The 24,591-nt window shown below is 46.9% G+C and overlaps 1 protein-coding gene and 1 non-coding gene across 3 annotated transcripts in view; both read left to right on the top strand.

Annotated features, from left to right (window-relative positions):
* Window positions 1-24,591, top strand: part of PABPC4 (poly(A) binding protein cytoplasmic 4) — a 196,504-nt gene that overhangs the window by 53,784 nt on the left and 118,129 nt on the right. For both annotated transcript variants that reach the window (XM_069223417.1, XM_069223418.1), the window contains exons 5-9: window positions 2,355-2,449; window positions 3,723-3,860; window positions 5,035-5,130; window positions 6,703-6,975; window positions 7,263-7,350. In XM_069223417.1, coding sequence (XP_069079518.1) covers window positions 2,355-2,449; window positions 3,723-3,860; window positions 5,035-5,130; window positions 6,703-6,975; window positions 7,263-7,350 — 690 coding nt within the window. The remainder of the gene's footprint in view (window positions 1-2,354; window positions 2,450-3,722; window positions 3,861-5,034; window positions 5,131-6,702; window positions 6,976-7,262; window positions 7,351-24,591) is intronic.
* LOC138286285 (small nucleolar RNA SNORA55) lies at window positions 5,714-5,842 on the top strand. Its single transcript, XR_011201944.1, has one exon. It is a non-coding gene; the product is annotated as a small nucleolar RNA SNORA55 (small nucleolar RNA).

Here is a 24,591-nt window from a genome sequence, read left to right as displayed (position 1 = left end):
TGTCTGCTACTTGCTTCATCTCCAAAAAAAGCTAATGTAGCTTACACCTCCATTTGCTTACATCTTGCAGCCATAGCTGCATACTTACAAAACAGACAACATAAAACCCTCTTTAGGACTCCAATAATCAAAGCATTTATGGAATGCCTTTAACAGGTCATTTCACCGAGTGCTCCGGTGCACCGTCATCGAACCTCAATATTGTGCTTACCAGGCTCCAGGGTCCTCCTTTTGAGCCACTTCACTTGTGTCCTATTCAGTACCTCTCATGGAAAGTGGATTTTGTTTTTGTTGCTATCACGTCTCTCAGGTGTGTTACCATGTTACCAGAGCTCTAGGCACTAACCTTGGAAGAACCAGTCTTCCAAATTCATAGGGACAAGGTGGTTCTTTGCACTAATCTGAAGTTCCTCCCTAAAGTGGTCTCGCAATTTCATATTAATCAATCCATTGAGCTACCAGTCTTCTTTCTGCAACCTAACTCAGTTGCTGAAAGAGTCCTCACACTTTAGACTTTAAACGAGCATTAGTGTTCTACATTGACAGAACTAAGGAGTTTAGGAAGACCAAACAGCTCTTTGTAGCTTTCTCACTACCTCATAAAGGCAAACCAGTATCCAAGAACAGCATAACTAGATAGATAGTAAAATGTATCCATACTTGTTATGCTAAAGCAAAAAGACAACTTCATGTTACTCCAGGTGCACGCTCTACCAGAAAAAGGGAGTCATTATGGCTTTCCTTGGAGATATACCTGTAGCTAACATTTGTAAGGCAGCTGCATGGTCTACACCACATACATTTACAAGACACTATTGTGTTGATGTACTTGCACGCTGGCAAGCTAATGTAGGCCAACCAATACTAAGAACACTTTTCCAGTCAGCTGCAACTCCCACAGGCTAGACACTGCTTAACAGTCTTTGCAGAGCATGTGTATCTACAGCCACACACGCCATCGAACGGAAAATGTTACTTACCCAATAAGCATCTTTTTGTGGCATGTAGTGCTCTAGATTCACATGCTCCCTCCCTCCTCCCCGGATGCCTGTGGCCATTTCAGTTACATTATACTTATATATAGTTGTACATATATAGTTACATTTGCATTGACATCTCTTTTTTTATACTTCCTCTACACTCCATTTCTCACCCGCCTGTGGGAAAACAGTCTAACAAAGGAGGTGATGCCCATGCACAGTATCACCAAGAAGGAGGAGTCACTTGATCATGTGACTCGAAAGTGCTTCTTCGAAGAAAAACAACTTGCAACACTCAGAATATAACACTAGATGGCAGGAGTATGCAGAGCATGTGAATCCACAGCACTACATGCCACGAACAGATGCTTACTGGGTAAGTAACATTTTCCATACTTAACACCTCCTGGTGTTAGGACCAACCTTTGCCTTAGACAAAGAGTTTTTTGTTTTGCTCATGTCTTTGGCACCGTTTGACTTATCTTCACGAAAATATAAAAGCAACATTAGAAAAAAACAGTAAGTCTCCTGGCTCATTGAAACCGTGACCCCAGGAGAACTTACAATATATTTTTTTAATTCATTTCCCAAGCTAGAGCTTTTGCGCTACAGCTGGGAGTACAGCTTCTTTTAGGGGCTGATACTGTGGTTGTGTATTATAATATCTCTAGTTTCACCCACAGAAACTAATAAAAGAAACTAGGTAATAAGAAAGAGTCACAGACATGTATTTAAATAAAACGTTATTAAATATTTTTAAGTAATCAGTATTAATAAACATTGCATTGTGTGTATTATTGAAATATACATTTGATTAAAATTATTGGTGTTTTTTTTAAAAAGATGATAGATCTGCTTTATATATAAGGGATAGGCAGTGGGGAAGGGATTGGTTGGACACACTCTTTCTGTGCACGGCTAATTACCCCATATATTACATCACTCATGGCATGTTCTATGACATCATTGATAATATTACTGCAACATTTGCAATTACATCATTGATGGCAAAGCTCTGCATGGTGGAGGCGCGAGTTATACTTACTTGAGACAACAGTAACTGGTGAATTTCAGCTGTTTTGTGTGTTCAAAAAGGCATTGTTTAACTGACATTTTTACCTAACTATAATGTCCCTTTAACCTTTGTTTTGTTTTCAGTGATTGTCAAATACATACACACATTGTGCACACGTAGGCACCCTCCTCAAACCCTTGCTCATGGGGACACTCAAATCTGTCGCAGGCAGTCCTCGCAGATCAATGTCTGTGTTGACATACTTTTGGCAAGTGTTTCTTTAGGAGGAGGTGTTTTTGTAGGCAAACGTTTTCTGTTGTCTTCTCAGCTACCAGTAACATTGTTCTCTTTGATTTCAGGGAAGACTCTTAGCGTAAAAGTCATGACGGATCCTAGCGGCAAGTCTAAAGGCTTTGGTTTTGTCAGCTTCGAGAAACATGAGGATGCAAATCAGGTGAAAACCTCTTCTAAGGCTGTTGTTGGGATTGAGAGAGAAGAGAAAGAGAGACATCTACAGCTAATACTGGTGCACTAACAGGGAGTCGGAGGCTTGTATGCAGTGCTACCAGTAGTAGAAGTACCTATGGGGAGAGTGGCTGTCACTGAAGAAGTCGTAATATTTTATTCAGGAGTATCTGTCGTCACTGGAAGGTTCATAATATGTGAAAATATGAATCCAAGTACCTGGCATTCCTGAGGACTTCACAGTATTTAACAATAGGTCCGAAGTATTACTGTTGCTTTGAGAGTATCTGAAAATATTGTAGACCTTTGACATAATTAATATGTTAAAATATTGCCCATAAGTATCTAACATTAGTGGAAGGATACGAATATCCAAGACTATCACTCAAGTGTATCTTAGAGTACTCAGGGATTCATGTGATCTCTTACATTGTTAGGTGTCAAAATACATTTTTATATAACTCAAGGTTCTTGCCAAATCGCAAACATGGCTCCAGAGCTCACGTTATTTGTCATTGCCCTAGTAATCAGAAAATCTGACTTTCCTTGAGACTTCAGAGTGTGTGCCTGACGTTACTTGGCAGATGCAGGGGTATTTCTGATACCATTTAAGAGTTCAGAGAGTAACATTACTCCATTATTTAGCTGTGATGTCTCGAGAAGTTGGAGTACAAATAAAGTATTGAGGTGTCAAAAATGCAAAGTCCCTCTATGCTATTTTTTTGCAGGTATTGTTTACTTTCTGGGTCTAAAAGAATGCCAAGACAATTTTAAAGAGAAGTTGCATTGATAGTTTTAGAGATCTGTGTGACAGCGCTCAATGACTCGTCATGTACTATCAAGAGCTGGTGATGTAACATTTTAATATTTTGACTTCGATTTTATAGGGGAATAAAGTTCAATACTGGTAGCATATTAAGGACATCTGGTTACTTCAGATTTTGGGTTGATATTGGGCAGTTTAATTGGAGACCTCGTGTCTTAAGCTTTGTTAGGTGTTTGGTGTTCCTGGTTGTCTTGATGAAATGTAAGAGGGCTCTAGTAGTCACAAGAGTTTTGGTATCCCTGTTAGGAACATCCTCTTGTCTCTGGAGTTTTAGGTTGAAATTGGGGGCTCAGTTTCTTAGTTTTGGTGTGATTTTGGGTAGAGTGGAGAATCATTCGGAGCTTCAAAGGGTTCTGCTGTTAGGGTGTTTTTCCTGGCACTGAGAATACAGAGGCATTTTAGTGTTGAATCCATATTGATGGAAGTTTCCCTCCAGGCTGTAGAAGAAATGAATGGCAAAGACATCAACGGCAAAATGGTGTTTGTTGGCCGGGCTCAGAAGAAAGTGGAGCGCCAGGCGGAGCTGAAGAGGAAGTTTGAGCTGCTGAAGCAGGAGAGAATCAGCAGGTACCAGGTAGGAGCACCCTTTGCCTCTTCCAGTTGTCTTTTTTTTAATTCCTCTTCCCTCACCCGTCAAATATGGTAAAACTCACTTGTTAACTACATGCTAGTAGGGTTTGGATAAATGCTCACATCCTTCCGCTGTCTCCGTGCAGATGTATTGCTCTAATTCATACCCCGTTCTCCTCTTCTACCCAACTCCCTTTGAGCAAGTTTCCATTCTGCCCCCACTGGCCTAAACCTAGGAGCCTCTCTGAGTACAGCATGTGAATAGGGCACTGGAAGTTTATACTCTATATTTCATGAGAATCCTGAGTTATCTTCTCTACTCCCCTTCCATATTCCTATGGAATCAAGAGTAGATGGTTGACGATTTGACCCCACAGTGAAAAATGGAAACCCGTTGTAGGGGGCGTGACGTTGGCCAAAAGAGCACAAGCGCCAAGAGGTGATTGTCGTAAATGCTCTCCTATCCCCTGTGATGTCATTGTATCCCAGCTCCTTGTAATTGTACTCCCCCTCCGCCTTCCTTGTATGTGCTGTTGGGCACATGGCCGCACCACCTTCACCCACGTGTGGCTGGGCTCTCAGCCGATGGAGACACGCATTTGACAAAGTGGCAGAAACACCCTGGCGAGTGGAACGATTTCCTTTTTCTCTTCTTTGCGTTTTCTTTCTCCGCTTTTACCAGAATTATTTTATTTATTTCTGTTCCTGGCTCAATGTTTCCATTAGAGCGTTGAACACTTGTACTGGAGTTGACACATAGCATATGAATCTAAAATTAGAACAGGCTGCAAAAGCAAAACATTGCCTGCCCCCAGCAGTACTTTCGCAGATTTCATGGACTGTAGTTTTTAATGCAACATACCCTCCCTTCTTGCGCGGTTGAGTCTGTGCAAATGTGGTTATTAATAGAACTGTGTATCCTTGTTTATAATGCTGCACACTCTTACCGCACATATTATATGCTGCCAAGGAAAAATATATCCTGGAGTTGAGGAGCTTTGTGGGCTTTGAGTCATTCACAGTATGTCATTCTCAAAACACCTGTAGTCGATGGTCCCCTCTCATCTTTACACCAATTCTCCTCTCTCCTTATAAGGCCAGTTTTCTATCACACACTCTTTTCACTCTCCTTCATTTACCTCCTCAGAGCCTTCTAATGGTTTTGTTTCTGCCTCCAGGGCGTGAACCTGTATATTAAGAACCTGGATGACACCATCGATGATGAGAAATTGCGGAAAGAATTCTCTCCTTTCGGCTCTATCACCAGCGCCAAGGTAGTGTAACTTGGGGAGCAGCTGACTGAGGATACAGAAGGCGGGGAGAGGAATACTGTGTTGTCTAGATGCACTCTGTGAGAGAACCAGAAGCAGAGAGAAAAAGCCTGCTTTGTAGACCTGAACTCAACGAAGGTACCAGGACTCGAACAAGGCTTACTGTTTTCTTTATAAGGGCACCGGAACCAAGGGGAGAACTTTAAGGACCTCTTTACAAGTGTCCGGGTGAATCTGCACAAATAAAAGTGTGGCTGATTGATTAGGGATTTGAGGCAGAGGCATAGCCAGGCACCATGACAGGATCTGATAACTCTCCCCAGCCCTACCCTTCTCCACCCCTCAACCACCTGCCTGTACCACTCCTTCCACTGTAATTTGTGACTTACTAAGAGTGGCCCATAGTATTCTGTACCTAAGAGTAGATGGCAGAAGAGCACGTGAAGCTGCCTAGGTAAAGCTACCAACCGAATGTTACAGGCAAATAACATTTTCCATGTCCTGGATTAGTATTGAGCAATTATTCAGTAGCATGGAGGCGGGTTCAGGTAACATGGGCAGTTATGATCATTCGTTCTTGTAAGATGCACCCACCTGATTACTGCCCGGGTTCTGCTGTGCTCGAGGAGATCAGTGGGTGCCACATCAATACAGAGTGATTCCAGACAGCGGCTTTACTTACAATGTGCTCTGTCTCTACAGCTCTGTTACACTGATACAGATGAACTACAGTGGGCGACGAGGAGAGATGTGAGGGAGAACAGTGCCTGCCACGGGCTTACCTCTCACCCCACATCAGATCAAATTGGAACACACAGGGAGTGGACACACAGCCGCTCTGATTATCCCACGGACTGGAGTCATTTCCCTTGAAAAATGCACTTCTGATAAGTTATCTCCTCAGGTGGGAGGGGTATGTCTCCCATTTATCTCGACAAAACAGTGCACTCTCCATTCAGGAGTGAACAGTGTACACCTCAACATCTAGACAGCAGTCTTCTTTCCTCTCCTTTTTAGAAAGGGGTGCTTCTTAGCTGAACAAGGAGAAGAGCATTCAGTCCCAGTTCTGTAATAAAAGGAGCATGGTTTCACATCCCTAGAAAGACACATCAGTGTCCCTTGTGTTTCTGATTTGTGTACATTTGAGGTCCCTTCAGTGTGAAGAGATCTCAGTTGTACGCAACAGATATTTCTTAATTTACAGTGCTACAGAAAGAAAAGAAAACATCAAATGGGGGTGATTAGGAGGAAGTGGGTGCAGCTCTGACGGATGTGCATTGGTAATGATGCTTCCTCCTATTTCAGTTGATTCTAGAGCACAGCTGGTGTGAAGGGATTGACTGTTTTTTTTTTCATCCTTGGAGGGATGGGGTGGGATCAGTGAGGAAGGCAGAGACAACAGAGATGGGCTCATTGGCTTACGACCTGTTCTCTCAATTGAAAGTGATGATGCGGGATGCTGTACTAAGACTATTGGTTCCTTGTTTTCTTGTCCCTGAAGTGAGCGATGTTAACAGGGGGAAACAGCACATTTGAATTGATCTGTTATCTGATGATATATCTTCCCTGTTATAGGTGATGCTTGAGGATGGTCGCAGTAAAGGCTTTGGATTTGTTTGTTTCTCATCACCTGAAGAAGCCACAAAGGCAGTAACGGAGATGAACGGTCGTATTGTGGGTTCCAAGCCTTTGTACGTAGCCCTGGCCCAGCGGAAGGAGGAACGCAAAGCGCATCTGACAAACCAGTACATGCAACGCATCGCAGGCATGCGGGCACTGCCAGCCAACACTATCATCAACCAGTTCCAGCCTGCAGCTGGCGGGTACTTCATGTCAGCCGTGCCTCAGGTATGTGGCCTGCTTGCCTGATGAGCATTTACGTTGTCCTGTTGGACAAGTAGATACTGCTTCTCTCTCCTTTGTCTGATCTGACTTCTCTGTGCCTGAGCTGACCGTGACATTGCACTGTTTAACCCGGAGATTACTTCACCTTCTACCCACTGTGTGGTAACATATCCCAGTCTGTGGTGCTCACCTCAAAGACTAATTTCCTTTCGTTTGAGTTTTTCCTCACCTACTGGACATTTCCATTTCCAAGTCTTTGCCAGAAATAATGCCTCTTTCTCCTCCTGCAGGCTCAGAGCAGACCAACATACTATGCACCAAATCACATGGCCCAGATACGGCCGAACCCACGCTGGCAGCAGGGCGGACGCCCACAAGGTATTTCCTGTGGTTATGCTTCAGTGTAGGGGTGTGCGGAGTCGATGCCTTTAAAGGGAGTGTGTGGATGGGGACTCCCACTAAGAATACTGTAGTGGGAAGGGCCCCAAGTTAATCTGTATTGGGGATCTACCCTGGAGAGGGTATTCTGAGAGATGCCCCAAACAGCGTTTGACCGTCTCTTTCAATGTGAGTTTTGGGTACTGCAGAGCTATTGTGTATTGATGCATTTAAGGTCAGTGTGGGCTTGGGATAGCAATGGCGGCTTTTAGGGTGATTGGGTGTAATGCTTGAACGGGGAAACAAAGTCACCTTAATTTTAGTAGTTTGCGAAGGACAGTCTGTTGGATGAAACATTAGACACTGGGGCACAGTGCTGGTAAAGGGTAGCCTCTCATGGTAGGAGTGATTCTGAGAAAGGTTAAATTCCCATGGGGTGTAATGGTATTGGGGACCTGTGACATCCCATGCAAATGGGTTATTGGGAAAGAAAGACACCCTTCCCTTGCATCCACTCCCCAAATATACCTCCCATACCTATTCTCACCCATCCCTCGAACCCCAATAGCCCATTAGATGTTACACCTCCTACACAAAATGTCATCCTTCTCCAGAACCTCCTTCGTCTGAGATGACAGCTATCCTCTAACATGCCTCGAAAAATCCCCAAAAATGTTACCAGATCTGCAGGTCTAGTAACTTGAGCTATTTACTCAACCTGTGATGCACTCAACCCACAAACAGGGCTCACACAAATTTTCTTCAAACCATTAGAAGCGCCACCAACCCACGAAACTGTGGTCCACCATATTACTAGCAAACAGCGGAAGTGAATTTGCCACCAAAACACTCCTCTTAGAAATTAACCATGTGTACCAAAGGGGTGGAGGTTTGAGACGATACCAACATATTAAACGCGCTGGAACATCCCGAAAACTTTAACACATTACTGAAATAACATCTCTGAGAAACAGATCAGTCACTTATTTGTTAGTGAAGATGTTGAAGCCCTTCGAGAGTACATCAGTAAGAGAGATGCAGAGTTCCCTTCTCATGCCATGGGGAACACAGGCCTATATTACTCCTTAGTCCCAGATACAGAAAGTGTACTGGATTGTAAAGTGGCTAGGCTATCCCTGACCTCACAGGATGTCAGTTTCCAGTGCAGCTCTTCCAGGCCCTCCAATACCAGAAGCAGTCCGAAACCATACATGACAAACCCAGCACACGTCACTACTGTTTGAGGCCATGGCCAGCTTGCAGAGCCAGCCGGGATGGGCTCATCCTGGCTGACCTTGGTATCACAATGCACATAAATTGGGGGGGGGGTTCAGCCCAGGGCTACAACTCACAACGCATGTACTTCAAGACCAAAGCATTGATAGTCCTCGTCAGAACATGCGGCTAAAGCTGAGAAATAAGACAGTGGTAGCAGTGACTTGACGAAAGTGGACCTTGGTTCAAGGAAAATGGGCCCTGTTCATTTGATAAGTAGTAAAATGCACCGTAAAGGGCTTCAGGGGCCCCTAAGCCACTGGTCCTAGCGCCTTTGCACCTGATGAACTATGGATAGCAACGCCCCTGATCAGTAGTGCGGAGGACTCGCAAGACAACAATATGAGCAATAATGAGGGACCCAGGGATAGATTAAATACGTTCACAATTTGTTTTATTAAACCTTTGCTGTCATTCTTGCAGCTTCATACCTTTGTAATTACGATGTAGCACTATGAAGAGAAGAAACCCATAAATTACAAATAAGCACATAATTGGTGATGGAGGAACAGAACAGGGTAGTGATCTTGGGACAAACTTGAACCCGGTAGTTAAAAATGACATAATTGATATATTTGTGAATTTGAACAAAAATACAAAAGCAGAGCCTTTTTGTATACAAAAGAAAGTGTTTCTGGTGGATCTAGATTCAACCATACATGTTTTTACATCTAATAAACTGGTATGGAGAAATATCCACCGGACAGTAATGTTGTGTTCGATGGCATCTGTCGCTGTAGATACACATGTTCTGCATAGCTCGCCATCTGGTGTTGGGTCGGAGTGTTACAAGTTGTTTTTCTTCGAAGAAGTCTTTCGAGTCACGGGACCGAGTGACTCCTCCTTCTGTCTCCATTGCGCATGGGCGTCGACTCCATCTTCGATTGTTTTCTTTCCGCCATCGGGTTCGGACGTGTTCCTGTCGCTCCGAGTTTCGGAACGGAAAGTTAGTTAATATCGGAAGATTTTCGTTGGTATTGTTGCGTTCGGGATCGGCGTAGTTAGATTCAACACCGCATCGAAGATCGACGCGCTCCGGTGCCCTTCGGGGTAGTTTTCGATCCCCCGTCGGGGCCTGGTCGGCCCGACTGCGTGTCGAACAACGTCGATGGAACGGACCCCGTTCTGTTTTTGTCCCAAATGCCACAACAAATACCCGTATACAGACCAACATTTGGTCTGTAACCTGTGCCTGTCACCTGAGCACAGTGAAGAGGCCTGTCGTGCGTTCCGGTCCCGAAAGACACTCCGTGACCGTCGAGCCAGGAGACTTCAGATGGCGTCCACGCCGACAGCGCACCGAGAGTTCGAGGAACAAGAGGAAGAAGAAACCTTTTCGATCCACGAATCGGACTCCGAGGAATTCGACGATGAAAGAACCATGAGTAAGACGTCGAAAACAACACAGAAGAAAAGTGACAAGGCCCAGGGGACGCCACTGCCACCAGGCCATGGCTCCACCCATAAATTCGGTGACCGACCATCGGCACCGAAAAAGGCCAAAACAGTGGCGAGATCGTCCGACTCCGGTCGAGACACCGGCACGCAGCCTTCTCGGGATCGAGAAAGTGCTGGAGAAAAGCAACGACACCGAGATAGCGGTGTAGAAGCGGCTCAACGCCGAGACAGCGGCACCGACGAAGATCGACGGCGAGAGGTTTCGACTCCAAAAAAGAAAAAAGCCACCTCGGAGCCGAAAAGAGATACAGGCAGGGTTTCGGTGCCGAAACAACCCGGAACCGACCCAGGTCCAGGCTCTTATACAGAGGAACAATCACTGTCCTCTCAGATGCGAAAGCATAGTGTAGGAAGTTGGCTCTGTATGTGCTATTTCAAAGTAAGGAATAGCATGCACAGAGTCCAAGGGTTCCCCTTAGAGGTAAAATAGTGGTAAAAAGAGATAATACTAATGCTCTATTTTGTGGTAGTGTGGTCGAGCAGTAGGCTTATCCAAGGAGTAGTGTTAAGCATTTGTTGTACATACACATAGACAATAAATGAGGTACACACACTCAGAGACAAATCCAGCCAATAGGTTTTGTTATAGAAAAATATCTTTTCTTAGTTTATTTTAAGAACCACAGGTTCAAATTTCACATGTAATAGCTTGATTGGAAGGTATTGCAGGTAAGTACTCTAGGAACTTTGAATCATTACATTAGCATGAATACTTTTGTCATAAAACACAATAAGCTGTTTTAAAAGTGGACACAGTGCAATTTTCACAGTTCCTGGGGGAGGTAAGTTATTGTTAGTTTTCACAGGTAAGTAAGTCACTTACAGTTCTCAGTTTTTGGTCCAAGGTAGCCCACCGTTGGGGGTTCAGAGCAACCCCAAAGTTATCACACCAGCAGCTCAGGGCCGGTCAGGTGCAAAGGTCAAAGAGGTGCCCAAAACACATAGGCTATAATGGAGAGAAGGGGGGTGCCCCGGTTCCAGTCTGCCAGCAGGTAAGTACCCGCGTCTTCGGAGGGCAGACCAGCGGGGTTTTGTAGGGCACCGGGGGGGACACAAGGTAGCACAGAAAGTACACCCTCAGCAGCGCGGGGGCGGCCGGGTGCAGTGTGCAAACACGCGTCGGGTTTCCTTCAGTTTTCAATGGGAGACCAAGGGGTCTCTTCAGCGATGCAGGCAGGCAAGGGGGGGGCTCCTCGGGGTAGCCACCACCTGGGCAAGGGAGAGGGCCTCCTGGGGGTCACTCCTGCACAGAAGTTCCGTTTCTTTAGGGGCTGGGGGCTGGGGGCTGCGGGTGCAGGGTCTTTTCCAGCCGTCGGTAAATGGAGTTCAGACAGGCGCGGTCAGGGGGAGCCTGGGGATTCCCTCTGCAGGCGTCGCTGTGGGGGCTCAGGGGGGACAACTTTGGTTACTCACAGTCGTAGAGTCGCCAGAGGGTCCTCCCTGAGTTGGTTGTTCTCCACCAGTCGAGTCGGGGTCGCCGGGTGCAGTGTTGCAAGTCTCACGCTTCTTGCGGGGAGTTGCAGGGGTCTTTAAATCTGCTCCTTGTAACAAAGTTGCAGTTCTTTTGGAGCAGTGCCGCTGTCCTCGGGAGTTTCTTGTCTTTTTCGAAGCAGGGCAGTCCTCAGAGGATTCAGAGGTCGCTGGTCCCTTGGAAAGCGTCGCTGGAGCAGGTTTCTTTGGAAGGCAGGAGACAGGCCGGTAAGTCTGGGGCCAAGGCAGTTGGTGTCTTCTGTTCTTCCTCTGCAGGGGTTTGTCAGCTCGGCAGTCCTTCTTCTTGTAGTTGTAGGAATCTAAATCTTTAGGTTCAGGGAAGCCCTTAAATACTAAATTTAAGGGCGTGTTTAGGTCTGGGGGGTTAGTAGCCAATGGCTACTAGCCCTGAGGGTGGGTACACCCTCTTTGTACCTCCTCCCAAGGGGAGGGGGTCACATCCCTAATCCTATTGGGGGAATCCTCCATCTGCAAGATGGAGGATTTCTAAAAGTTAGAGTCACCTCAGCTCAGGACACCTTAGGGGCTGTCCTGACTGGCCAGTGACTCCTCCTTGTTATTCTCATTATTTTCTCCGGCCTTGCCGCCAAAAGTGGGGGCCGGGGCCGGAGGGGGCGGGCAACTCCACTAGCTGGAGTGTCCTGCGGGGCTGTGACAAAGGGGTGAGCCTTTGAGGCTCACCGCCAGGTGTTACAGCTCCTGCCTGGGGGAGGTGTTAGCATCTCCACCCAGTGCAGGCTTTGTTACTGGCCTCAGAGTGACAACGGCACTCTCCCTATGGGGCCAGCAACATGTCTCTAGTGTGGCAGGCTGCTGGAACCAGTCAGCCTACACAGATAGTCGGTTAAGTTTCAGGGGGCACCTCTAAGGTGCCCTCTGTGGTGTATTTTACAATAAAATGTACACTGGCATCAGTGTGCATTTATTGTGCTGAGAAGTTTGATACCAAACTTCCCAGTTTTCAGTGTAGCCATTATGGTGCTGTGGAGTTCGTGTAAAACAGACTCCCAGACCATATACTCTTATGGCTACCCTGCACTTACAATGTCTAAGGGTTTGCTTAGACACTGTAGGGGCACAGTGCTCATGCACTGGTACCCTCACCTATGGTATAGTGCACCCTGCCTTAGGGCTGTAAGGCCTGCTAGAGGGGTGTCTTACCTATACTGCATAGGCAGTGAGAGGCTGGCATGGCACCCTGAGGGGAGTGCCATGTCGACTTACTCATTTTGTTCTCACTAGCACACACAAGCTGGTAAGCAGTGTGTCTGTGCTGGGTGAGGGGTCTCTAGGGTGGCATAATACATGCTGCAGCCCTTAGAGACCTTCCCTGGCATCAGGGCCCTTGGTACCAGAGGTACCAGTTACAGGGGACTTATCTGGATGCCAGGGTGTGCCAATTGGGGAATCAAAAGTACAGGTTAGGGAAAGAACACTGGTGCTGGGGCCTGGTTAGCAGGCCTCAGCACACTTTCAATTCAAAACATAGCATCAGCAAAGGCAAAAAGTCAGGGGGTAACCATGCCAAGGAGGCATTTCCTTACACAACCCCCCCCCCCCCCCCCCAAACGAAAGAGGATGAGACTAACCTTTCCCAAGAGAGTCTTCATTGTCTAAGTGGAAGAACCTGGAAAGGCCATCTGCATTGGCATGGGCAGTCCCAGGTCTGTGTTCCACTATAAAGTCCATTCCCTGTAGGGAGATGGACCACCTCAACAGTTTTGGATTTTCACCTTTCATTTGCATCAGCCATCTGAGAGGTCTGTGGTCAGTCTGAACTAGGAAGTGAGTACCAAAGAGGTATGGTCTCAGCTTCTTCAGGGACCAAACCACAGCAAAGGCCTCCCTCTCAATGGCACTCCAACGCTGCTCCCTGGGGAGTAACCTCCTGCTAATGAAAGCAACAGGCTGGTCAAGGCCATCATCATTTGTTTGGGACAAAACTGCCCCTATCCCATGTTCAGAGGCATCTGTTTGCACAATGAATTGCTTGGAGTAATCTGGAGCTTTTAGAACTGGTGCTGTGCACATAGCTTGTTTCAGGGTGTCAAAGGCCTGTTGGCATTCTACAGTCCAGTTTACTTTCTTGGGCATTTTCTTGGAGGTGAGTTCTGTGAGGGCTGTCACAATGGATCCATATCCCTTCACAAACCTCCTATAGTACCCAGTCAAGCCAAGGAATGCCCTGACTTGAGTCTGGGTTTTTGGAGCTACCCAGTCCAGAATAGTCTGGATCTTGGGTTGGAGTGGCTGAACTTGGCTTCCACCTACAAGGTGTCCCAAGTAAACCACAGTTCCCTGCCCTATCTGGCATTTGGATGCCTTGATAGAGAGGCCTGCAGATTGCAGAGCCTTCAAAACCTTCTTCAGGTGGACCAGGTGATCCTGCCAGGTGGAGCTGAAGACAGCAATATCATCAAGATAAGCTGCACTAAAGGATTCCAGCCCAGCAAGGACTTGATTCACCAACCTTTGGAAGGTGGCAGGGGCATTCTTTAAACCAAAGGGCATAACAGTGAACTGATAATGCCCATCAGGTGTGGAGAATGCTGTCTTTTCTTTTGCTCCAGGGGCCATTTTGATTTGCCAGTACCCTGCTGTTAAGTTAAAGGTACTTAAGAATTTGGCAGCCCCTAATTTGTCTATTAGCTCATCAGCTCTAGGAATGGGATGGGCATCTGTCTTGGTGACAGAGTTGAGACCTCTGTAGTCCACACAAAACCTCATCTCTCTCTTTCCTTCTTTGGTGTGAGGTTTGGGGACTAAGACCACTGGGCTAGCCCAGGGGCTGTCAGAGTACTCAATTACTCCCAATTCCAGCATCTTGTGGACTTCCACCTTGATGCTTTCCTTAACTTGGTCAGACTGTCTAAATATTTTGTTTTTGACAGGCATGCTGTCTCCTGTGTCCACATCATGGGTACACAGGTGTGTCTGACCAGGGGTTAGGGAAAAGAGTTCAGCAAACTGCTGCAGGACCTTCCTGCAGTCAGACTGCTGTTGGCTAGAGAGGGTGTCTGAGTAGATCACTCCATCTACTGAGCCATCTGTAGGGTCTGATGAGAGGAGATCAGGGAGAGGTTCACTCTCAGCTTCCTGGTCCTCATCTGTTACCATCAACAGATTTACATCAGCCCTGTCATGGAAGAGCTTAAGGCGGTTCACATGGATCACCCTCTTGGGGCACACCAGGTAGGTGACCTGACTCTTCCTTTCTAGTACTGGGTAAGGGCTACTCCATTTGTCCTGGAGTGCCCTGGGAGCCACAGGCTCCAGAACCCAGACTTCCTGCCCTGGTTGAAATTCAACCAGTGCAGCCTTTTGGTCATACCACAACTTCTGGAGTTGTTGGCTGGCCTCAAGGTTTTTACTTGCCTTTTCCATGTACTCTGCCATCCTTGAGCGAAGGCCAAGTACATAGTCCACTATGTCTTGTTTAGGCTCATGAAGAGGTCTCTCCCAGCCTTCTTTAACAAGAGCAAGTGGTCCCCTTACAGGGTGGCCAAACAGAAGTTCAAAGGGTGAGAATCCTACTCCCTTCTGAGGCACCTCTCTGTAAGCGAAAAGCAGACATGGCAGGAGGACATCCCATCTCCTTTTGAGTTTTTCTGGGAGCCCCATGATCATGCCCTTTAATGTCTTGTTGAATCTCTCAACAAGGCCATTAGTTTGTGGATGATATGGTGTAGTGAATTTGTAAGTCACTCCACACTCATTCCACATGTGTTTTAGGTATGCTGACATGAAGTTGGTACCTCTGTCAGACACCACCTCCTTAGGGAAACCCACTCTGGTAAAGATACCAATGAGGGCCTTGGCTACTGCAGGGGCAGTAGTCGACCTAAGGGGAATAGCTTCAGGATACCTAGTAGCATGACCCACTACTACTAGGATGTACATATTTCCTGAGGCTGTGGGAGGTTCTAGTGGACCAACTATGTCCACACCCACTCTTTCAAAGGGGACCCCCACCACTGGAAGTGGAATGAGGGGGGCCTTTGGGTGCCCACCTGTCTTACCACTGGATTGACAGGTGGGGCAGGAGAGGCAAAACTCCTTAACCTTCTGGGACATATTGGGCCAGTAGAAGTGGTTGACTAACCTCTCCCACGTCTTGGTTTGTCCCAAATGCCCAGCAAGGGGAATATCATGGGCTAAGGTCAGAATAAACTCTCTGAAACCCTGAGGCACTACCACTCTCCTAGTGGCACCAGGTTTGGGATCTCTTGCCTCAGTGTACAGGAGTCCATCTTCCCAATAGACCCTATGTGTTCCATTTTTCTTGCCTTTGGACTCTTCAGCAGCTTGCTGCCTAAGGCCTTCAAGAGAGGGACAGATTTCTTGTCCCTTACACAACTCTTCCCTTGAGGGTCCCCCTGGGCCCAAGAGCTCAACCTGATAAGGTTCCAGCTCCATAGGCTCAGTTCCCTCAGAGGGCAGAACTTCTTCCTGAGAAGAGAGGTTCTCTTTTTGGTGTTGTGTTGCAGCTGGTTTCCCAGCTGACTTTCCTTTTCTCTTGGTAGGCTGGGCCATTTTTCCAGACTCCAGCCCTACTTTTTCACCCTGTGCCTTGCACTGTGCCCTTGTCTTGACACACACCAGTTCAGGGATACCCAGCATGGCTGCATGGGTTTTCAGTTCTACCTCAGCCCATGCTGAGGACTCCAGGTCATTTCCAAGCAAACAGTCTACTGGGATATTTGAGGAGACCACCACCTGTTTCAGGCCTTTGACCCCTCCCCACTCTAAAGTTACCATAGCCATGGGATGTACTTTAGTCTGATTGTCAGCGTTGGTGACTGGGTAAGTTTGTCCAGCCAGGTATTGGCCAGGGGAAACCAGTTTCTCTGTCACCATGGTGACACTGGCACCTGTATCCCTCAGGCCCTCTACACTTGTCCCATTAATTAAGAGCTGCTGCCTGTATTTTTGCATGTTAGGGGGCCAGGCAGCCAGTGTGGCTAAATCCACCCCACCCTCAGAGACTAATGTAGCTTCAGTGTGACACCTGATTTGCTCTGGGCACACTGTTGATCCCACTTGGAGACTGGCCATTCCAGTTTTAGCTGGATGGGAGTTAGAAGTGGTATCTTTCTTGGGACAGGCCTTGTCTCCAGTTTGGTGTCCAGACTGACTACAGTTACGACACCAGGCCTTTTTGGGATCAAAGTTTTTACCCTTGTACCCAGAATTGTTTTGTGAAGAGGCTCTGGGCCCACCCTCCTGTGCAGGTTTTTGGGGGCCTGTAGAAGACTCTTTACTATCTTTGTTTTTGGCAGTCTCACCACCTTTCCCCTGGGGAGGTTTTGCGACCCCTTTCTTTTGGTCACCCCCTGTGGAAGTTTTGGACACCCTAGTCTTGACCCAATGGTCCGCCTTCTTTCCCAATTCTTGGGGAGAAATTGGTCCTAGGTCCACCAGATGCTGATGCAGTTTATCATTGAAACAATTACTTAATAGGTGTTCTTTCACAAATAAATTGTACAGCCCATCATAATCATTTACACCATTGCCTTGAATCCAACCATCTAGTGTTTTTACTGAGTAGTCTACAAAGTCAACCCAGGTCTGGCTCGAGGATTTTTGAGCCCCCCTGAATCTAATCCTATACTCCTCAGTGGAGAATCCAAAGCCCTCAATCAGGGTACCCTTCATGAGGTCATAAGATTCTGCATCTTTTTTAGAGAGTGTGAGGAGTCTATCCCTACACTTTCCTGTGAACATTTCCCAAAGGAGAGCACCCCAGTGAGATTTGTTCACTTTTCTGGTTTCACAAGCCCTCTCAAAAGCTGTGAACCATTTGGTGATGTCATCACCATCTTCATATTTAGTTACAATCCCTTTGGGGATTTTCAACATGTCAGGAGAATCTCTGACCCTAGTTATGTTGCTGCCACCATTGATGGGTCCTAGGCCCATCTCTTGTCTTTCCCTTTCTATGGCTAGGATCTGTTTTTCCAAAGCCAATCTCTTGGCCATCCTGGCTAACTGGATGTCCTCTTCGCTGGGGTTATCCTCAGTGATTTCAGAGAGGTTGGACCCTCCTGTGAGGGAGCCAGCATCTCTGACTATTATTTTTGGAGTCAGGGCTTGAGAAGCCCTGTTCTCCCTAGATAGGACTGGTGGAGGGGATTCTTCCTCCAGTTCACTATCATCCTCCTCTGTGTTATCCACAGAGGGGTTGGCTCTATCATACTCTGCCAACAGCTCCTGGAGCTGTACTTTGGTAGGTCGGGAGCCCATTGTTATTTTTCTTATGTTACAGAGTGACCTTAGCTCTTTCATCTGGAGATGGAGGTAAGGTGTGGTGTCGAGTTCCACCACATTCATCTCTGTACTAGACATTATTCTTCTAAAAGTTGGAATGCTTTTAAGAATCTAAAACTAGTTCTAGAATCTAATTCAAACTTTTACAAACTTTTAAACTCTAAAAGAAATGCTAACAGGGACTAACACAAGGCCCTAGCAGGACTTTTAAGAATTTAGAAAACTTTTCAAATTGCAAAAATCAATTTCTAATGACAATTTTGGAATTTGTCGTGTGATCAGGTATTGGCTGAGTAGTCCAGCAAATGCAAAGTCTTGTACCCCACCGCTGATCCACCAATGTAGGAAGTTGGCTCTGTATGTGCTATTTCAAAGTAAGGAATAGCATGCACAGAGTCCAAGGGTTCCCCTTAGAGGTAAAATAGTGGTAAAAAGAGATAATACTAATGCTCTATTTTGTGGTAGTGTGGTCGAGCAGTAGGCTTATCCAAGGAGTAGTGTTAAGCATTTGTTGTACATACACATAGACAATAAATGAGGTACACACACTCAGAGACAAATCCAGCCAATAGGTTTTGTTATAGAAAAATATCTTTTCTTAGTTTATTTTAAGAACCACAGGTTCAAATTTAACATGTAATAGCTTGATTGGAAGGTATTGCTGGTAAGTACTCTAGGAACTTTGAATCATTACATTAGCATGAATACTTTTGTCATAAAACACAATAAGCTGTTTTAAAAGTGGACACAGTGCAATTTTCACAGTTCCTGGGGGAGGTAAGTTATTGTTAGTTTTCACAGGTAAGTAAGTCACTTACAGTTCTCAGTTTTTGGTCCAAGGTAGCCCACCGTTGGGGGTTCAGAGCAACCCCAAAGTTATCACACCAGCAGCTCAGGGCCGGTCAGGTGCAAAGGTCAAAGAGGTGCCCAAAACACATAGGCTATAATGGAGAGAAGGGGGGTGCCCCGGTTCCAGTCTGCCAGCAGGTAAGTACCCGCGTCTTCGGAGGGCAGACCAGGGGGGTTTTGTAGGGCACCGGGGGGGACACAAGGTAGCACAGAAAGTACACCCTCAGCAGCGCGGGGGCGGCCGGGTGCAGTGTGCAAACACGCGTCGGGTTTCCTTCAGTTTTCAATGGGAGACCAAGGGGTCTCTTCAGCGATGCAGGCAGGCAAGGGGGGGGCTCCTCGGGGTAGCCACCACCTGGGCAAGGGAGAGGGCCTCCTGGGGGTCACTCCTGCACAGAAGTTCCGTTTCTTTAGGGGCTGGGGGCTGCGGGTGCAGGGTCTTTTCCAGCCGTCGGGAAATGGAGTTCAGACAGGCGCGGTCAGGGGGAGCCTGGGGATTCCCTCTGCAGGCGTCGCTGTGGGGGCTCAGGGGGGACAACTTTGGTTACTCACAGTCGTAGAGTCGCCGGAGGGTTCTCCCTGAGTTGGTTGTTCTCCACCAGTCGAGTTGGGGTCGCCGGGTGCAGTGTTGCAAGTCTCACGCTTCTTGCGGGGAGTTGCAGGGGTCTTTAAATCTGCTCCTTGTAACAAAGTTGCAGTTCTTTTGGAGCAGTGCCGCTGTCCTCGGGAGTTTCTTGTCTTTTTCGAAGCAGGGCAGTCCTCAGAGGATTCAGAGGTCGCTGGTCCCTTGGAAAGCGTCGCTGGAGCAGGTTTCTTTGGAAGGCAGGAGACAGGCCGGTAAGTCTGGGGCCAAGGCAGTTGGTGTCTTCTGTTCTTCCTCTGCAGGGGTTTGTCAGCTCGGCAGTCCTTCTTCTTGTAGTTGTAGGAATCTAAATCTTTAGGTTCAGGGAAGCCCTTAAATACTAAATTTAAGGGCGTGTTTAGGTCTGGGGGGTTAGTAGCCAATGGCTACTAGCCCTGAGGGTGGGTACACCCTCTTTGTGCCTCCTCCCAAGGGGAGGGGGTCACATCCCTAATCCTATTGGGGGAATCCTCCATCTGCAAGATGGAGGATTTCTAAAAGTTAGAGTCACCTCAGCTCAGGACACCTTAGGGGCTGTCCTGACTGGCCAGTGACTCCTCCTTGTTATTCTCATTATTTTCTCCGGCCTTGCCGCCAAAAGTGGGGGCCGGGGGCGGGCAACTCCACTAGCTGGAGTGTCCTGTGGTGCTGTGCTCACCGCCAGGTGTTACAGCTCCTGCCTGGGGGAGGTGTTAGCATCTCCACCCAGTGCAGGCTTTGTTACTGGCCTCAGAGTGACAACAGCACTCTCCCTATGGGGCCAGCAACATGTCTCTAGTGTGGCAGGCTGCTGGAACCAGTCAGCCTACACAGATAGTCGGTTAAGTTTCAGGGGGCACCTCTAAGGTGCCCTCTGTGGTGTATTTTACAATAAAATGTACACTGGCATCAGTGTGCATTTATTGTGCTGAGAAGTTTGATACCAAACTTCCCAGTTTTCAGTGTAGCCATTATGGTGCTGTGGAGTTCGTGTAAAACAGACTCCCAGACCATATACTCTTATGGCTACCCTGCACTTACAATGTCTAAGGTTTTGCTTAGACACTGTAGGGGCACAGTGCTCATGCACTGGTACCCTCACCTATGGTATAGTGCACCCTGCCTTAGGGCTGTAAGGCCTGCTAGAGGGGTGTCTTACCTATACTGCATAGGCAGTGAGAGGCTGGCATGGCACCCTGAGGGGAGTGCCATGTCGACTTACTCATTTTGTTCTCACTAGCACACACAAGCTGGTAAGCAGTGTGTCTGTGCTGGGTGAGGGGTCTCTAGGGTGGCATAATACATGCTGCAGCCCTTAGAGACCTTCCCTGGCATCAGGGCCCTTGGTACCAGAGGTACCAGTTACAAGGGACTTATCTGGATGCCAGGGTGTGCCAATTGGGGAATCAAAAGTACAGGTTAGGGAAAGAACACTGGTGCTGGGGCCTGGTTAGCAGGCCTCAGCACACTTTCAATTCAAAACATAGCATCAGCAAAGGCAAAAAGTCAGGGGGTAACCATGCCAAGGAGGCATTTCCTTACACATAGGTTTGAGGAAGAGCTGCAATCCACCGAAGTGGACCATACGCAAAAACGTATTTTCATACAGCAGGGAACGGGAAGAATAAGCACCCTTCCCCCTATTAGGAGAAAAAGGAGACTGGAGTTTCAAACAGACCAGGCGCCACAAACAAAAATGGTGAAAAAGGTGACTCCGCCACCCTCTCCTCCACCTGTAATTAACGTCTCACCAGCGCAAACTCCGTCACATTCCCCGGCTCACACCACCATGAGCCAAGGTGACCAGGATCAAGACGCTTGGGACTTATATGACGCCCCAGTGTCGGACAACAGTCCGGAGGCATATCCAACAAAGCCCTCACCACCAGAAGACAGCTCAGCATACTCTCAAGTGGTGGCTAGAGCAGCACAATTTCACAGCGTAAACCTCCACTCAGAACAAGTCGAGGATGACTTTTTATTCAACACCCTCTCCTCCACCCACAGCTCCTACCAAAGCCTGCCTATGCTGCCAGGTATGCTTCGGCACGCAAAGGAAATCTTCAAGGAGCCGGTCAAAAGTAGGGCAATAACGCCAAGGGTGGAAAAGAAGTATAAGGCACCTCCTACAGACCCTGTTTTCATCACCACATAGCTGCCACCAGATTCCGTCGTAGTAGGAGCAGCTCGGAAAAGAGCCAACTCCCACACATCTGGGGATGCACCACCCCCAGATAAAGAGAGCCGCAAGTTCGATGCAGCTGGGAAAAGAGTCGCAGTACAAGCTGCAAAGCAGTGGCGCATCGCTAACTCTCAAGCACTACTTGCGCGCTATGACAGAGCCCATTGGGATGAGATGCAACACCTCATCGAGCGTCTTCCCAAGGAACTACAAAAGAGGGCAATGCAGGTGGTTGAGGAAGGACAGAACATATCAAATAACCAGATACGATCTTCTATGGACGCAGCAGACACAGCTGCAAGAACAATTAATACATCTGTGACCATTAGAAGGCATGCATGGCTAAGAACGTCTGGGTTCAAACCAGAGATACAGCAGGCAGTGCTCAATATGCCATTCAACGAAAAACAACTGTTCGGACCAGAAGTGGACACGGCAATCGAAAAACTAAAAAAAGACACTGACACTGCTAAAGCCATGGGCGCACTCTACTCCCCGCAGAGCAGAGGAACCTACAGCACCTTCCGCAAGACACCCTTAAGAGGGGGGTTTCGGGGTCAGGCCACACAAGCCAGCACCTCGCAGGCAACACCGTCCAGCTACCAGGGACAGTACAGGGGAGGCTTTCGGGGCCAATACAGAGGAGGGCAATTCCCTAGGAATAGAGGAAAATTTCAAAGCCCCAAAACCCCTACAACCAAGCAGTGACTCAGATGTCACTCACCCCCTCCACACAACACCAGTGGGGGGAAGAATAGGTCATTATTACAAAGCATGGGAGGAAATAACTACAGACACTTGGGTCTTAGCAATTATCCAACATGGTTATTGCATAGAATTCCTACAATTCCCTCCAAACATACCACCAAAAGCACAGAATTTATCAAAACAACATTCCGAACTTCTGGAAATAGAAGTTCAAGCACTATTGCAAAAGAATGCAATCGAATTAGTACCAAACACACAAACAAACACAGGAGTCTATTCACTGTACTTCTTAATACCAAAAAAGGACAAAACACTGAGACCAATCCTAGACCTCAGAATACTAAACACCTACATCAAATCAGACCACTTTCACATGGTCACGCTACAAGAAGTGTTACCATTGCTAAAACTACAGGACTACATGACAACCTTAGACCTCAAAGACGCGTATTTCCATATGCCAATACATCCGTCGCACAGGAAATACCTATGGTTCGTATTCAAAGGAATACATTACCAATTCAAAGTATTGCCTTTTGGTTTAACAACCGCACCAAGAGTCTTTACAAAATGTCTAGCAGTAGTGGCTGCACACATCAGAAGGCAGCAAATACATGTATTCCCGTATCTAGACGACTGGCTAATCAAAACCAATTCACTAACAAAGTGCTTACAACACACAAATCAAATCATACAAACCCTCTACAAACTAGGTTTCACCGTCAACTTTGCAAAATCCAAAATTTTGCCGTGCAAAGTACAACAATACCTGGGAGCCATAATAGACACAACAAAAGGAGTAGCCACTCCAAGTCCACAAAGAATTCAAAATTTCAACAAGATCATACAACGCATGTATCCAACACAAACAATACAAGCAAAGATGATATTACAACTCCTAGGCATGATGTCTTCATGCATAGCCATTGTCCCGAACGCAAGACTACACATGAGGCCCTTACAACAGTGCCTAGCATCACAATGGTCACAAGCACAGGGTCACCTTCTAGATCTGGTGTTAATAGACCGCCAAACTTACCTCTCGCTTCTATGGTGGAACAGTATAAATTTAAACAAAGGGCGGCCATTCCAAGACCCAGTGCCACAATGCGTAATAACAACAGATGCTTCCATGACAGGGTGGGGAGCACACCTCGATCAACACAGCATACAAGGACAATGGAACGTACATCAAACAAAACTGCATATAAATCACCTAGAAATGCTAGCAGTTTTTCAAGCATTAAGGGCTTTCCAACCAATTATAACTCACAAATACATTCTTGTCAAAACAGACAACATGACAACAATGTATTATCTAAACAAACGGGGGGACACACTCAACGCAGTTGAGCCTTCTAGCACAGAAGATATGGCGATGGGCAATTCACAACCACATTTGCCTAATAGCGCAGTTTATTCCAGGGATCCAGAATCAACTTGCAGACAATCTCTCTCGAGATCACCAACAGGTCCACGAATGGGAAATTCACCCCCAAATTCTAAACACTTACTTCAGACTCTGGGGAACACCTCAAATAGACTTGTTTGCAACAAGAGAGAACGCAAAATGCCAAAACTTCGCATCCAGATACCCACACAGGCAGTCCCAAGGCAATGCCCTATGGATGAACTGGTCAGGGATATTTGCCTACGCTTTTCCTCCTCTCCCTCTCCTTCCTTATCTGGTAAACAAATTGAGTCAAAACAAACTCGAACTCATTTTAATAGCACCAACTTGGGCAAGGCAACCCTGGTACACAACACTGCTAGAACTATCAGTAGTACCCCACATCAAATTGCCCAACAGGCCGGATCTGTTAACACAACACAACCAACAGATCAGACATCCAGATCCAGCATCGCTGAATCTAGCAATCTGGCTCCTGAAATCCTAGAATTCGGACACTTACAACTTACCCAAGAATGTATGGACGTCATAAAGCAAGCCAGAAGGCCGTCCACTAGGCACTGCTATGCAAGTAAATGGAAGAGGTTTGTCTGCTACTGCCATCATAATCAGATCCAACCTTTACACGCAACTCCAAAGGACGTAGTGGGTTACTTGCTTCACTTACAAAAATCTAACCTAGCCTTCTCTTCCATTAAAATACACCTTGCGGCAATATCTGCATACCTGCAGACTACCTATTCAACTTCCCTATATAGGATACCAGTCATTAAAGCATTCATGGAAGGCCTTAAAAGAATTATACCACCAAGAACACCACCTGTTCCTTCATGGAACTTGAATGTTGTCTTAACAAGACTCATGGGTCCACCTTTTGAACCCATGCACTCTTGCGAAATACAGGTTCGATGGCATCTGTCGCTGTAGATACGCATGTTTTGCATAGCTCGCCATCTGGTGTTGGGCCGGAGTGTTACAAGTTGTTTTTCTTCGAAGAAG

This window comes from Pleurodeles waltl, chromosome 3_1 (assembly GCF_031143425.1).
Source record: "Pleurodeles waltl isolate 20211129_DDA chromosome 3_1, aPleWal1.hap1.20221129, whole genome shotgun sequence".
NCBI classification, from domain to species: domain Eukaryota; kingdom Metazoa; phylum Chordata; class Amphibia; order Caudata; family Salamandridae; genus Pleurodeles; species Pleurodeles waltl.
This window is presented reverse-complemented; position numbering and strand designations above follow the sequence as displayed.